The sequence below is a fragment of the Phacochoerus africanus genome, chromosome 15, assembly GCF_016906955.1.
Source record: "Phacochoerus africanus isolate WHEZ1 chromosome 15, ROS_Pafr_v1, whole genome shotgun sequence".
Taxonomy (NCBI): domain Eukaryota; kingdom Metazoa; phylum Chordata; class Mammalia; order Artiodactyla; family Suidae; genus Phacochoerus; species Phacochoerus africanus.
In genome coordinates, this window is record NC_062558.1 from 109,362,323 (window position 1) to 109,375,465 (window position 13,143).

The 13,143-nt window shown below is 52.5% G+C and overlaps 1 protein-coding gene across 2 annotated transcripts; it reads left to right on the forward strand.

Annotated features, from left to right (window-relative positions):
- The first annotated feature begins 4,159 nt into the window (after positions 1-4,159).
- On the forward strand, positions 4,160-10,529 carry MARVELD1 (MARVEL domain containing 1). 2 transcript variants are annotated; one of them, XM_047761222.1, is made up of 3 exons: positions 4,160-6,406; positions 9,056-9,260; positions 9,949-10,529. In XM_047761222.1, the coding sequence occupies exon 1, from the start codon at positions 4,316-4,318 to the stop codon at positions 4,835-4,837; it is 522 nt and encodes a 173-aa protein (XP_047617178.1). In that variant the 5' UTR covers positions 4,160-4,315; the 3' UTR covers positions 4,838-6,406; positions 9,056-9,260; positions 9,949-10,529. The 2 variants fall into 2 exon arrangements, with proteins under 2 accessions (XP_047617178.1, XP_047617179.1); XM_047761223.1 differs by lacking the exon at positions 9,056-9,260.
- The last annotated feature ends 2,614 nt before the right edge of the window (positions 10,530-13,143 follow it).

Here is a 13,143-nt window from a genome sequence, read left to right on the forward strand (position 1 = left end):
TATGGAGATTCCCAGGCCAGGGGTCAAATTGGAGCTGTAGCTCCTAGCCTGCACCGCAGCCACAGCAACACAGGATCCAGGCCATATCATGACCTACAACACAGCTCACGGCAACACCGGATCCTTAACCCACTGAGCAAGGCCAGGGATCGAACCTGCGTCCTCATGGATGCCAGTCAGATTCATTTCCACTGAGCCACGACGGGAACTACTATGGTCCACTTCCTTAACCCTCTAAGCCTTGGTTTTCCCATCAGTGAATCAGAGTTAATACCTTTTATTTTAAGGAGTTGATGTAAGGATTAGGTAGAACAATGCAGTGCTCATGGTAGGGCCTAGTGTATAGTAAGCATTTGGTTCCTAACAATCCCATATACATTATGTATCTCTAGCCCCTCAAATGGTGCCCAGCATAGGTGCTTCATATCTATTTGTTGAATGAAAGGATTTCACAGATGAAGAAACTGAGGCAAAAAGGGGTTACACATGTACACACACATGCTCACACATGCACCAGGTCCCAGCACTAGGGAGTGGTGAAGCAGTGAGAAATAGCCAGGCAGCTGCCTCCAGGGCCTGCGCCCTGAGCCTCTATGCTATGCCGTCTTATAAAAATGTAGATGGGAGCCGAGAAAATACAGGGACTCAAAAAAAAAGACCTTGCCTGATGGCAGAAAAACCTGAAGGCAGGTTCCTAACCAAGAAAGGGAGCTCACCTGAACGGTACAAGCCGAAGGTGGGCTTCTGGTTCAGGATAAGAAGCCTGCCTGCACGGTACAAGCCGAGGGCAGGCCTCAGGTTACACAGCTCTCATTTTGATGTTTATGGGGAAGAATTGGGGCTTTCCTGGGAAAGCAATTTCCATGTTTGTGCTGGAGAACATGGATTGTTTCTTGGGTGACCTAGTCTTTTCTGCTGTTTTATTTGTTACTCAGTTTTCCTCAGTCTTTCCTGATTATTTACTTATTATTCTTATTTTCCATTCTTATTTTCCTGTGGTGATTTGTGATTTAACAAAGTTACAACAATAATATAATAAGAATTTCATCCTGAAGGACTTTCCCCTATTTAAATCCAACCTAGTTAAAACATAGTGTTTATCTATTAACTAGTTATATAGTAAACTTTAGAGTTAGGATTTTAATGAGGTCCGTAGAAGTTAGCCATATCTTATCCAAAAAACCTAGCTGTGAGTTTTGTCTTTGATTTTAAAAGCTTTTTAGTGATAGCTAGTTTAATTAAGTTGGTTTATATTTACTTACACTGTCTCCCTGCCATAACGCTTTGAAGATAAGCATCAGTCTACAAACAGAGTTTGTGAATGCCAAATTCTTGTGTTTTATGGCTTCTTCAAAGTACTCACTAAGTTTAGTTAAGATAGAGATCTTAAAACAGGATGCATAGCTGCTATACCATGTAATAGTTAACCAATGTACTTTTAACACTGTGATGTAATCTGTAGTGAAAAACCGTCTATATAATCAACCACTATTGCCAATAAAATTTGAGCAGTCCAGTGCCCTGAAAGAAGGGACAAAGAGGCTGTCTCCGTATGTACATTCGCCGACGCCGTGTCCCTCTCCGATCAGGATGTATACTCCCTGGCCACCGGAGCTGGCCTCCGACAACAAGCACCATTTGTTCATTTAAGATACGCATTTCTCAGAGGTCCCGTCATGGTGCAGTGGAAACAAATCCAACTAGGAACCATGAGGTTGCGGGTTCAATCCCTGGCCTCGCTCAATGGGTTAAGGATCCGGCATTGCCATGAGCTGTGGTGTAGGTCGCAGAGGTGGCTTGGATCCCTCATTGCTGTGGCTCTGGCATAGGCCAGCACCAATAGCTCAGATTGGACTCTTAGCCTGGGAACCTCCACATGCCGAGGGTGTAGCCCTAAAAAGACAAAAGAAAAAAAAAGATACGCATTTCTCGGAGTTCCTGCTGTGGTGCAGTGGGTTAATCATCCAGCTTATCTCTGGTGTTGCTGGTTTGATCCCTGGCCTGGTGCAGTGGGTTAAGAAACCTGTAGCATAGGTTGCAGCTACAGCTGGGATTCAGTCCCTGGCCTGGAACTTCCATACAAGTGTGAGTGAAAGGAAAAAAACCAAAACACACATTTCTCAGGTACCTGTGGGTGGGCTGAGCTGGCTGTGAAAGGCATTGATTGGCTCCCTGAGAAGCCACATAGCTTTTCTCCCCCAAAGGGAGCCAGGAGCCAGTGGCCTCATCCCATGCCCAGGAGATGAGGGACTAGCTCTGCATGTAGGATAAGCTGGGGTCTGATGCATGCAGGGGTCCTCTCACTTCCATGCTATTCCTGCAGCCACCCAGTCATCCACTCCATAGACATTTACCGAGTCTCCTATGTGCCGGGCATGGGCAAAGATGGCTAAGAGGTGATGACCAATGGTTGCCATGTAGCTGACTCAGAACTCCAGCAGAGGGCTGAATAGCATTGAGAACTTTGTCTAGATACTCATGTTGCAACAGAAGAAAGGCTGGAGGAAAAATGTAATTGTAATGTATACATGTAAGGATAACCTGACCCCCTTGCTGTACAGTGGGAAAAAAAAAAAAAAAAAAAAAAAGAACTCCAGCAGAGGGATCCTCCAAAGTTGGGGGGGGGGGGTTGCCTAGAAGAGGCAGCAATGGGCAGCCGGGGAGGCTAACCCAAAGGGAGGAGCATTTAAAACGGGCATTGAAGAATACATAGGAGTTTGCCAGCCAAGTGGGGTCTGGGAAGGAAGCACATTCTGAGCCTCTTTGGGAAACTTAAGAGTCTGGTGGGGTTGGCATGCTGGGTGTGAGCATGAATAACAAAAGGAAGTGGAAGAAACTGGAAGTCAGTGGGGGCCAGGTTGCAAAACACACCCAGAGAAGAAAGAAATAGTAGGGGAACCCGTGTATATTCAACGAGGTCAGTGTTTCAGAAAGATGCCTCAGAGCCCAAGGGTTGGATTGGAAGGGGAGGGAAGAAACCAATGGTTTTAACTTCTCTAGGTCTCGTTTTCCTCCCCCTTAAGATGAGGAAAATAATTGTATGTATCTCCTGGGTTGTAGAGGCTTATATGAGATTTCCTGCCAAGCACAGTCATAACAATAATGTAAAGCATTGCTAGGCTCCATTATAGGCCGTTTTGCCTCGTAGTTAAGTTCATGGGCTTTGCTGTCTCTTAGACCTGGGCTTATGTCTTGGTCATGCTGGGAAGCCTTTTTTTTTTTTTTTTTTTTCCTTCAGGCGGCACCTGTGGCATATGGAATTTTCTAGGCTAGGGGTGGAATTGGAGCTGCAGCTGCTGGCCTACATCCACAGCAGCTGGAATCTGAACCCCATCTGCGACCTACAACACAGCTCACTGCAAAGCCAGATCCTTAACCCACGGAGTGAGGCCAGGGATGGAACCCACATCCTCATGGATACTAGTCAGATTCATTACCATTGAGCCACAACAGGAACTCCGGGGAAGCCTATTTTTAATATACTCCATGGCTAGGAAGTTTAGAAAAGAGGCTGGATTGATGGACAGGACTCTCCTTTGTGGTGAGGGAGGGGCAGTGGGGCCTCAAAAGGGAGATGGCCCTTTTCTCTGACAGAGGAGCTGGCATGGCTGAGTCAAAGTCTGAGCCCCGCTTCGGACAGAAGTTCGAGGCGGGCACTAGCAGGAGAGAATATTCCGAGTGTTCAGGTGAGAAGAGATGTGGGCTCAGGCAAGCACTGCTTTCCTCCAGCGCCCCGGCAGGGCCAGGAGGCACCAGTGAGCCCCAGGGCAGGAGAGAGTGGGGAAAAAAAGGGCCTAAGGCTGGGGGGCCTCTCCTAGCTCCAGAAGACAGCTCTCCGCTCCGAGGCTGGACCGGAGCCAGGGAGGCAGAGCCGGCAGCGTGGGCAGATGTGGCGACCTTGGCCCAGTCGGACCGAGCGGAAGGCCCTCGGCCGTCTGGGGCTGCGGGTGCCCTCCGCCCTGCCCCGCGGAGGAAGGAATCCAAGATGGGAGTTTGGCGCCAACGGGAAAGGGGGGCACCAGGGTGGGGACGAGGCCCAAAGAGAGAAGGCAGGAAGCCGGGAGGAGCGAGTGGGGGTGGAGACGGAGGAGGGGAAGGGAGAGGGCGGGCAGGAGGAGTGGAGAGAGAGAGAGAAAGAGAGGAGAGCTGCGGGGAGGAAGGGTGGGGAGAAGGGCAGAGGAAGAGAGGAGGACTCGGAGGGGAGCGAGGAGGCCGGGCGGGCGCAGGGGCACGTCGGCCGGGCTGCCCCCGCGAGCCAGACGTCGCCATTCCGCTGCTCGGGGCGCCGCCGCCGCCGCCACCGCGCCCGGGGGCCATGCTTCCACCGCCCCCGCGCCAGCCGCCGCCCCAGGCGCGCACGGCCCGCGGCGCGGTGAGCCTGCAGCGGGCCTTCCTGCGCGGCCCGCTGGGCGTGCTGCGGCTGCTGCAGCTGCTGGCCGGCGCCGCCTTCTGGATCACCATCGCCACGAGCAGGTACCAGGGCCCGGTGCATTTCGCGCTCTTCGTGTCGGTGCTCTTCTGGCTGCTGACCCTGGGCCTCTACTTCCTCACGCTGCTGGGCAAGCACGAGCTGGTGCCTGTGCTCGGCTCGCGCTGGCTGGTGGTCAACGTGGCGCACGACCTGCTGGCGGCCGCGCTCTACGGAGCCGCGACGGGCATCATGATCAGCCAGACGCAGAGCCACAGCTACTGCAACCTCAAGGATTACCAGATGTCCTGCGCCTACCACGCCTTCCTGGCGGCCGCGGTCTGCGGCGGCCTCTGCCTCGGCCTCTACCTGCTCTCGGCGCTCTACGGCTGCTGCCGCCACTACCAAGGCGAGCAGGAGGTGGCTTGAGGCCGCCGCGCCGCGGGGCGGTGGACCCGTCCTTCCCGCCGCCGCCGCCCCGCGCCCGTGCGCCCCAGCACCCTCCCCTCGCCCCTCATTCCCGCCGTCGCCCGCGTCCCAGCGCCCTGATCGCAGATCCCGCCCGACGGCAGCGCCAGCCGCCCAGAATCCGTGTCAGCTACGTGGGATTTGTTGTCTCCCGGGACGGGGGCAGGGCTGCATCCGAGGGGCTGACGCACACACTCAGATGGGCCGCCCCGAGGCGAAGACTCGCGGTTCCTTTTCCCCTTCCCGGCCGAGAGCTAGACGTGGACAGAAGCCGCGTAGATCCGGGGGTGGCTCCCAAATTGGAACCAGTCTACTGGCGGCGCCACGGTCCCCTCCCTCCCGCCCCGCGTTCAGAAGAGCACCCCCTTGCTTTGGCCTCTCTTCCAACCTCGCGTGCTGAAAAAGGCAGGCATGCCGCCGCAGGCGGAGCGGGGGACGAGCCTCCACTGGTCCCGGGATGAGCGACGGGTGTGGTTTTAGCTTGGGCTTGTGCGGGCATCCTGCGCAGTCCTTCCAGGCCCATCCCTCTGTGCTTTGAGGTCTTGGGGTGAGGCCCGTCTGCAAAGGTGAGGATGGATAGGAAGGGCCTCGAGGGATGTATTCTTGCACCTTTGGAGGCTTCTTTCTCCTTTGCCTGTTCTGCCTTTGTCCTCGGGGTTCACGGAGGCCAGGTTCTAATGCCCACTGGCATTTCTGGCCTCATCTTCCCGGTCTTCCTCTCACAGGCTTCCTTCCACTCCATCCCCACTTGCCAATATCTTTTTCCTTTAGGAATCTCACACCACCGTCTATGAATGTTAGGCGAGCCCCACCCCTTCTTTTTACAGATGGAGACTCAGAGATTGCTCTTGGGAACTGCCAGAAAAAAAAGATTAGAAGCCCATCTTTGGACTCCTAGTCTAGCACTGTTTACATTAAAGCAGTGGCTGTTGCCAGGAATCTGGGTTTGGGAGCTACCCTCTAATAGAGATTTTCAAGGCCAAAAGGGTTTGTCCAAGGTGCTTTCTCCCCTTCTTGGAGAGTCACAATGCTCATTAGCATAGCAAAGGCTCTGTGAACTTCCGCTCTAAAAGAAGCCCAAGTAATTTAGTTTCCAGTGTTACTCACCTCTGGATCTGGACCAGGACCAGTTTTTCCCATCTTAAGTTTCCAAGCAGCTCTGTTTTATCTGGGATCTCCTTTGACACCAAGGGGCCCAACCCTTTGGCTGTGGTCTGTTTGAAGACAGGGGCGGGGGGGAAAGAACCCGACTCCTTTTCCCCAGGGAGTTCCCTTAGCAGAGGGAGCCCCACAACCCCTCTGTGAAAGAGAAGATAGCTGCCCTCCAGACCAGTGAGAGCCTGGGAACTGTGGATTTGAACCTTTCTTTACATTATCTGGGAAATGAAGCCAAAGTTCTCCAGATGGTGTTCCAGTCAAAAGGAACATCACCTGTAAGAGATGCTAGCATTGACCATGAGCAGCTGGCAGGAGTGAAAAGAGAGAAGAAAACTCTGGATCTGGAGTGAACAGCTGGCCCAGCCTGATAAGGTAAGATGCGCCTTGGCTTTCTAGAGGGATCATTGGCCTTTGACTTAAACAAACAAAAAACAACAACCAAAAAAACCAGGAGTTCCCATCATGGCACAGGGAAACGAATCCAACGTGGAACCATGAGGTTGGGGTTTCGCTCCCCGGCCTCGCTCAGCAGGTTAAGGATCTGGTGTTGCCATGAGCTGTGGCGTAGGTTGCAGACGCGGCTCGGATCCCATGTTGCTGTGGCTGTGGCTGTGGCTGTGGCTGGCAGCTGTAGCTCCGATTTGACCCCTAGCCTGGGAACCTCCACATGCCACGGGTTCGGCTCTAAAAAGAAAAAAAAAAAAATTGGGGGGGAGTTCCTGTCATGGCTCAGTGGAAATGAACCCAACTAGTATCCATGGGGATGCAAGTTTGATCCCTGGCCTCGCTCAGTGGGTTAAGGATCTGGGGTTGCCATGAGCTCTGGCGTAGGTCGCAGACGCGGCTCAGATCCCGTGTGGCTGTGGCTGTGGCTGTGACCGGCAGCTGTAGCTCCGATTTGACCCCTAGCTTGGCAACCTCCCTATGACTCCAATTCGGCCCTAAAAAGAAAAACAAAAAACAAAACAAAACAAAAACAGAGGCCCCTCCTTTTCTAAAAGTTAAAGCGATTATATTCAGAGAGCAAGTTGAGGGTGGGGGGGACAGTAATAACCACAATGTCCAAAGAGACAATTCAACGTTTTTGCTAAATCCATCAAGGTCTGCTGTTTGAAAAAGCTCAGCACTCTCTGGATTCGAAACTAGACTAGAGGAGGCCAGCATGTGTTTTTATTTTTTTTTATTTTATTTTTTTTGGTCTTTTGCCTTTTCTAGGGCTGCTCCTGCAGCATATGGAGGTTCCCAGGTTAGGGGTCTAATCCGAGCTGTAGGCGCCGGCCTATGCCAGAGCCACAGCAACTCGGGATCCAGGCCAAGTCTGCAACCTATACCACAGCTCACGGCAACACCGGATCCTTAACCCACTGAGCAAGGCCAGGGATCGAACCTGCAACCTCATGGCTCTTAGTCGGATTCGTTAACCACTGAGCCACGATGGGAACTCCAGCATGTGTTTTTAAAGCTTAGGTGGCGAGGTCTTAGGCTTCTCTGTTGTGCGGGTTGCGATGTGGAGCACCTAGGCTTTAGGTAGTCACCATCTTTGCATTTATACAGCCCTAAGGGGTGCCCCGCACTGTTCAAAGCGCTTGGGGTATTCATTTCATCCTCTCAAGCACCCCGTTGAGCTGGGTCCTATTATTTATTTATTTGTAGGGTGACACCTGTGGCACATGGAAGTTCCCAGGCTAGGGGTCGAGTCAGAGCTGCGGCTACCAGCTCACACCACAGCCACGGGGATGCAGGATCTGAGCCGGATCTGCGACCCACACTGCATCTCACAGCAACGCGGGATCCTTAACCCACTGAGTGAGGCCAGGGATCGGACCTGAATCCTCATGGATACTAGTTGGGCTCATTACCACTGAGCCACACAGAACTCCCCGGGTTCTGTTATTATTCCCATATTCTGTATGAGGAAAATTCCTCACAGAGCGATTAAGCAACTTACCCAGAGTCTCCCAGCTAGAGAGTGGTGGAGCTGGGATTTGACCGCTGACAGTCTGACCTCTTCAGAACCAGGCTAGACTGTACACAATAGAGGGTCAATACATGTTAGACACTGTTAACATTGTTTTACTTATTTAGTTATTTATTGCTTTTTTAGGGCACCTACAGCATATGGAGGTTCCCAGGCTAGGGGTCTAATCAGATCTGTAGCTGCTGGCCTACATCACAGCCACAGCAGTGGGATCCGAGCCGCATCTGCCACCTAGACCACAGCTCACGGCAACGCCAGATCCTTAACCCACTGAGCAAGGCCAGGGATCGAACCTGCAACCTCATGGATGCCAGTCAGATTCATTAGCTGCTGAGCCACGAAGGGAACTCCGACATCATTATTTTTAGAAAAAAATGTAATCGTGGTAAAAATATTCATTACATAAAATTGACCATGGAAACTATCTTTTAAGTGTACAGTTGAATGGCATTAAATACATTCACATTGTTGTGCAAACTTCGGCACTATCCCTTTCCGAAACTTTCTCATCTCGCAGAACTGAAACTCTGTGCCTGGAGTTCCCGTCATGGTGCAGCAAAAACGAATCCAATTAGGAACCATGAGATTGCAGGTTCAATCCCTGGCCTTGCTCAGTGGGTTAAGGATCTGGCGTTGCCGTGAGCTGTGGTGTAGGTCGCAGATGCGGCTCAGATCTAGCATTGCTGTGGCTGTGGCATAGGCCGGTGGCAATAGCTCCAATTAGACCCCTAGCCTGGGAACCTCCATGTTCTGTGGGTGCGGCCCTAGAAAGACAAAAAAGAAAAAGAAAGAAAGAAACTCTGGGGCCATGAAAATGGTGGTTATTTGTATTGTTGTTGCTGATGTTTTCTGTCCTCTGGGAAATCCCAGAACACTGAGCCCTTCAGCATCTCAGTTAGGCTGGGGTCCTGCTGCCGTGCTGCAGGCAGGGTACCTGTTTCCTCAGGTCCCATCACTGGCGGCAGCCAGGGCCTGGGGGTGGGCTTTTCTGGGATACTCAGGGATGTCTTGGGAGCCCAGTGACTTTCATTCTTCTGTTGCAGATTTCCACATGGCTAAGGCCATGGAGACTCCCAGAGCCCGGCATGCCGACCTCTCCAAGGGCCTGCTTCCCTGGGCTGGCAACACCATTCTGACCTGGGTCAACAGAGGGCTTCATTGGCCATAGAGGGAGGAGGGGAGAGGGAACAGCCTTTGCCCAGCAGCTCCCTTTCTACAGCATCCAATGGAAGAGCCAGGATGGTGAAGGTTCGTTGTGCCTTAGCGTGGAGAAATCCCCGTTCTGCTTGTGCTGTGACTTGGGCACAAGCTTCTGGAAAACTGGGACTGGGCCATGCGCCCCTGTGCCCTAAAGCATGGCTTTTGAGCTCCAGCATGTGTTCCTTTTCTCTCTCTCTCTCTTTTTTGCCTTTTTAGGGCTGCACCTGCAGAATATGGAGGTTCCCAGGCTGGGGATCAAATCGGAGCTACAGCTGCCGGCCTACACCAGAGCCACAGCAACGCTGGATCTGAGCCACGCCTGTGACCTACACCACAGCTCACGGCAACGCCAGATCCTCAACCCACTGAGCGGGGCCAGGGATTGAACCTGCATCCTCATGGGTGCCTGTCGGGTTCGTTGAGCGCTGAGCCACAACGGGAACTCCGCTTTTCTCTCTCTTTTTTTTTTTTTCTTTTGTCTTTTGAGGGCCGCAGCCATGGCATATGGAGGTTCCCAGGCTAGGGGTCTAATCGGAGCTGTAGCCACCGGCCTACGCCACAGCCACAGCAACACGGGATCCGAGCCGCGTCTGCAACCTACACCACAGCTCACGGCAATGCCAGATCCTTAACCCACTGAGCAAGGCCAGGGATCGAACCTGCAACCTCATGGTTCCTAGGTGGATTCGTTAACCACTGAGCCATGACGGGAACTCCTTTTCTCTCTTTTTTTTAGGTCACCACTTAAGCTGCGTCCTCAGCTCGGATCCGGCTCCTTGAGGACCTCTTCCTCACCCCAGCCCATGGTGCTCTGTCTGCAGTCGAGACCTTACTCAGGAGCAGACGTCTCCTCGGCCTTCATGGTACCTTATCCATCCGCACGTGCCTGAGACATTCCCGAGCCCACTGGCTCATCCAGATGTGCCTTCCTGCTTGGCCTCCAGCTGCTTCTCCACGTGTGAGAAGGACATGAAGACAGCCCCCACACCCACCCTCTCCTCCCCTCGGGGCCCTGTGCCATGAGAATGGCCACCTGAGCTGGCCCAGAACTTTCGGATGTGGGAGGCAGCCTCCTTGGCCTCCCTCTGTGGACCCTAGGACCCAATCCAAGCGAGACTGCTGTGGGCTGCCCCCAGCCCAAACGTCTGGGACCACGCATGAGCCCAGGAGAGGATTTCTGCAGTGTTCTACGATGGCCCAGAGAGAGGGTGAATGTGGGGTGGGGTGGGGGGTGGGGAGAGGGGACCAATGTGCCTCGTTCCGTCGTCTAGTGGTGATTACTAATGTGCCTTTCTGAATAAAGTTTGGTTTTTCTGATCCTGCTCTCTGTGTCTTCTCTCCTGCCCCCCTGTAGTAACCCTCTGTGCCAGGTCTCCCAACTGCAGTCCATCTTCTCATTTTCTTTCTTTCTTTTTTTTTTTCTTTTTAGGGCGGCAAAGGTTCCCAGGTTAGGGGTTGAATCGGAGCTGCAGGTGCCGGCCTACGCCACAGCCACGGCAACGCAGGATCCAAGCCTCATCTGCAACCTACACCACAGTTCATGGCAACGCCGGATCCTTAACCCACTGTTCAAGGCCAGGGATTGAACCCGCATCCTCATGGATACCAATTGGGTTGTTATCACTGAGCCCCAACGGGAACTCCCTCCATCTTCTTGTTTTGCCATACTTGTCTGCTTCCTCTCTGCCTCCTCGGCTTCTGGGATGGAAAGAAAAGTGAGGTCACAGATTTCCAGTACATCGAGGGCAGGACACAGGAACCAGTGGGAAGAAAACTCCCTGTGTCTGCGCCTGACTGAGGCTGGAGGGAATTCCAGAAGCTCCTAACTCGCTCTCAATGGGCCCTCTGTTTGAGAAGCTCCACTGCCTGATGGACAGGCACAGAATGACTGAGGTCTTGGAGCCAGAAGGTCCTTTCTGGTCCAACCCCATCGTTTTACAGGAGGGAAAAATGAACCCCAGGGTGGAGTGGCAACTTGCCTGTCACAGAGCAGGGCCAGGCCAGAGTGGGGTCTCCTGGAGCTCAGGCTCTGGCTCTTTCCTGCGTACGGACCACTGTGCCTGTCCTAGTCTTGCCTCCTGGACACACCCGATCTGATTTCCCTTCCTCTGTTTCAGTCATGCCCTGGAAAGGACTGGAGGGCAGTTAACAGACTTCCTTGTGGACTCCTCCCTCCGGTGACCTGGGCCTGAAGTCCGCAGCCAGGACATAGAGTCCTGGCAGGTCTCAGGGCCCACCTGGCACAGCTCCAGACAGGGATCTGATGCTGGTGTGCTCCACACCTACTCTTCCAAAGCAGCCTCCCCAGTGTTCAGCACAAATACCCTTTGCTTTTCTCTCTCTCTGCTTCATGGTTGGCATTGCCAGGGTGGAGGAAAATGCCACCAGCAGCCCAGGATCCTTTCTTCCCTCTTCCCTTTGTGTCAATTCATCAACATCATGCAAAGAAAAAGTGGCCTTTAGGGAGTTCCTGGTGGTTCAGTGGATTACAGATCAGGCACCATCACTGCTGTGGCTCAGGTCGCCACTATGCAGGGGTTTGATCCCCCGCCCGGGAGCTTCTGCATGCCAAGGGCGTGGCACCCGGCAAAAGTGGCCTTTATGTTCAGGCTGGTAAGTCCTCTGCTTGGTGGAGACTTGCGGCTGAAAATGTGCTTCTACCTGTATTACCTTATTTGATCTTGTCATCCGTCTTAGAGCTTGGCATTGCCACCTCCACTCAATAAAGAAATATAGCCCCTGGAGTTCCCGTTGTGATGCAGCAGCAACTAGTATCCATGAGGATTCAGATTCAATCCCTGGCCTCGCTTAGCAGGTCGGGGATCCTGCAATTGTCATGAGCTGTGGTGTAGGTAGCAGACTCAGCTCGGATCTTGCATGGCCATCGGCTCTGGTGTAGGCCGGCAGCTACAGGTCCTATTTGATCCCTAGCCTGGGGACCTCCGCATGCTGCAGGTGCGGCCCTTAAAAAAAAAAAAAAAAAGAGAGAGAGAAAAGAAAAGGAAAAAGAAATACAGCTCCAGAGAAGACAAAGGCCTTACTCATGGTCACACGGCTGGTTAGTGACAGGACTGGGCCTGACAGGTAGACGTCCCCTTAGCAGCTGGTTGCTAAGCCCTGTGAGCCTCTAGCAGGCTGCGAGGTTGAAGTGGAGTTTGGTTTTCCTTCACAGAGATCAGGTGTTCAGGAACTGTCCAATTTGACATTTCCTATTTGATGGGGAAAAACATGCTGGGGGCATTTTGAAATAAGACACTCATCCTCAGGGACATAACTGAGCCCATTTGGGTCCAGGGAGTCCAAGGGATTTGTCCACATTTCTATTACTTTTTTGGGGGGCCCCCCACACCTTTGGCATATGGAAGTTCCCAGGCTAGGGTTGAATCAGAACTACAGCTGCTGGCTACGCCACAGCCACAGCAATGCCAGATCCCAACCGAGTCTGTGACCTACACCACAGCTCACGGCAACGCCGCATCCTTTACCCACTGAGTGAGGTCAGGGATAGAACCGGAATTCTCATGGATGCCAATCAGATTCATTTTCCACCGAGGCATGACGGGAATTCCTATCTATTACTTTTCCTGCTTTTCCAGGGATGGGTGGTGAGGCAGAAGAATTAATAAACCATCATTTCAGGAATAAAAGGAAAGGGCAGGGATATTAGAGAAAGCTCTGGTTAGCACTGTTTGTATTTGTATTGTTTATATTTGTTACAATCACTTACTTGGAAACAAAATAGCAATATACACCCATTGATTTTTTTTTTTTAACATCACAGAAAGGTACGAAGTAAAAAGAGAAATCATTGGAGCATACTAACCTCACACCTGAGAGATAAACCATCATTCACTATTAACCTTCCTTCCTTAATTTTTTTTGGCCACACCCACAGCATGTGGAAGTTCCAGGGCCAGGGACTGAACCCACA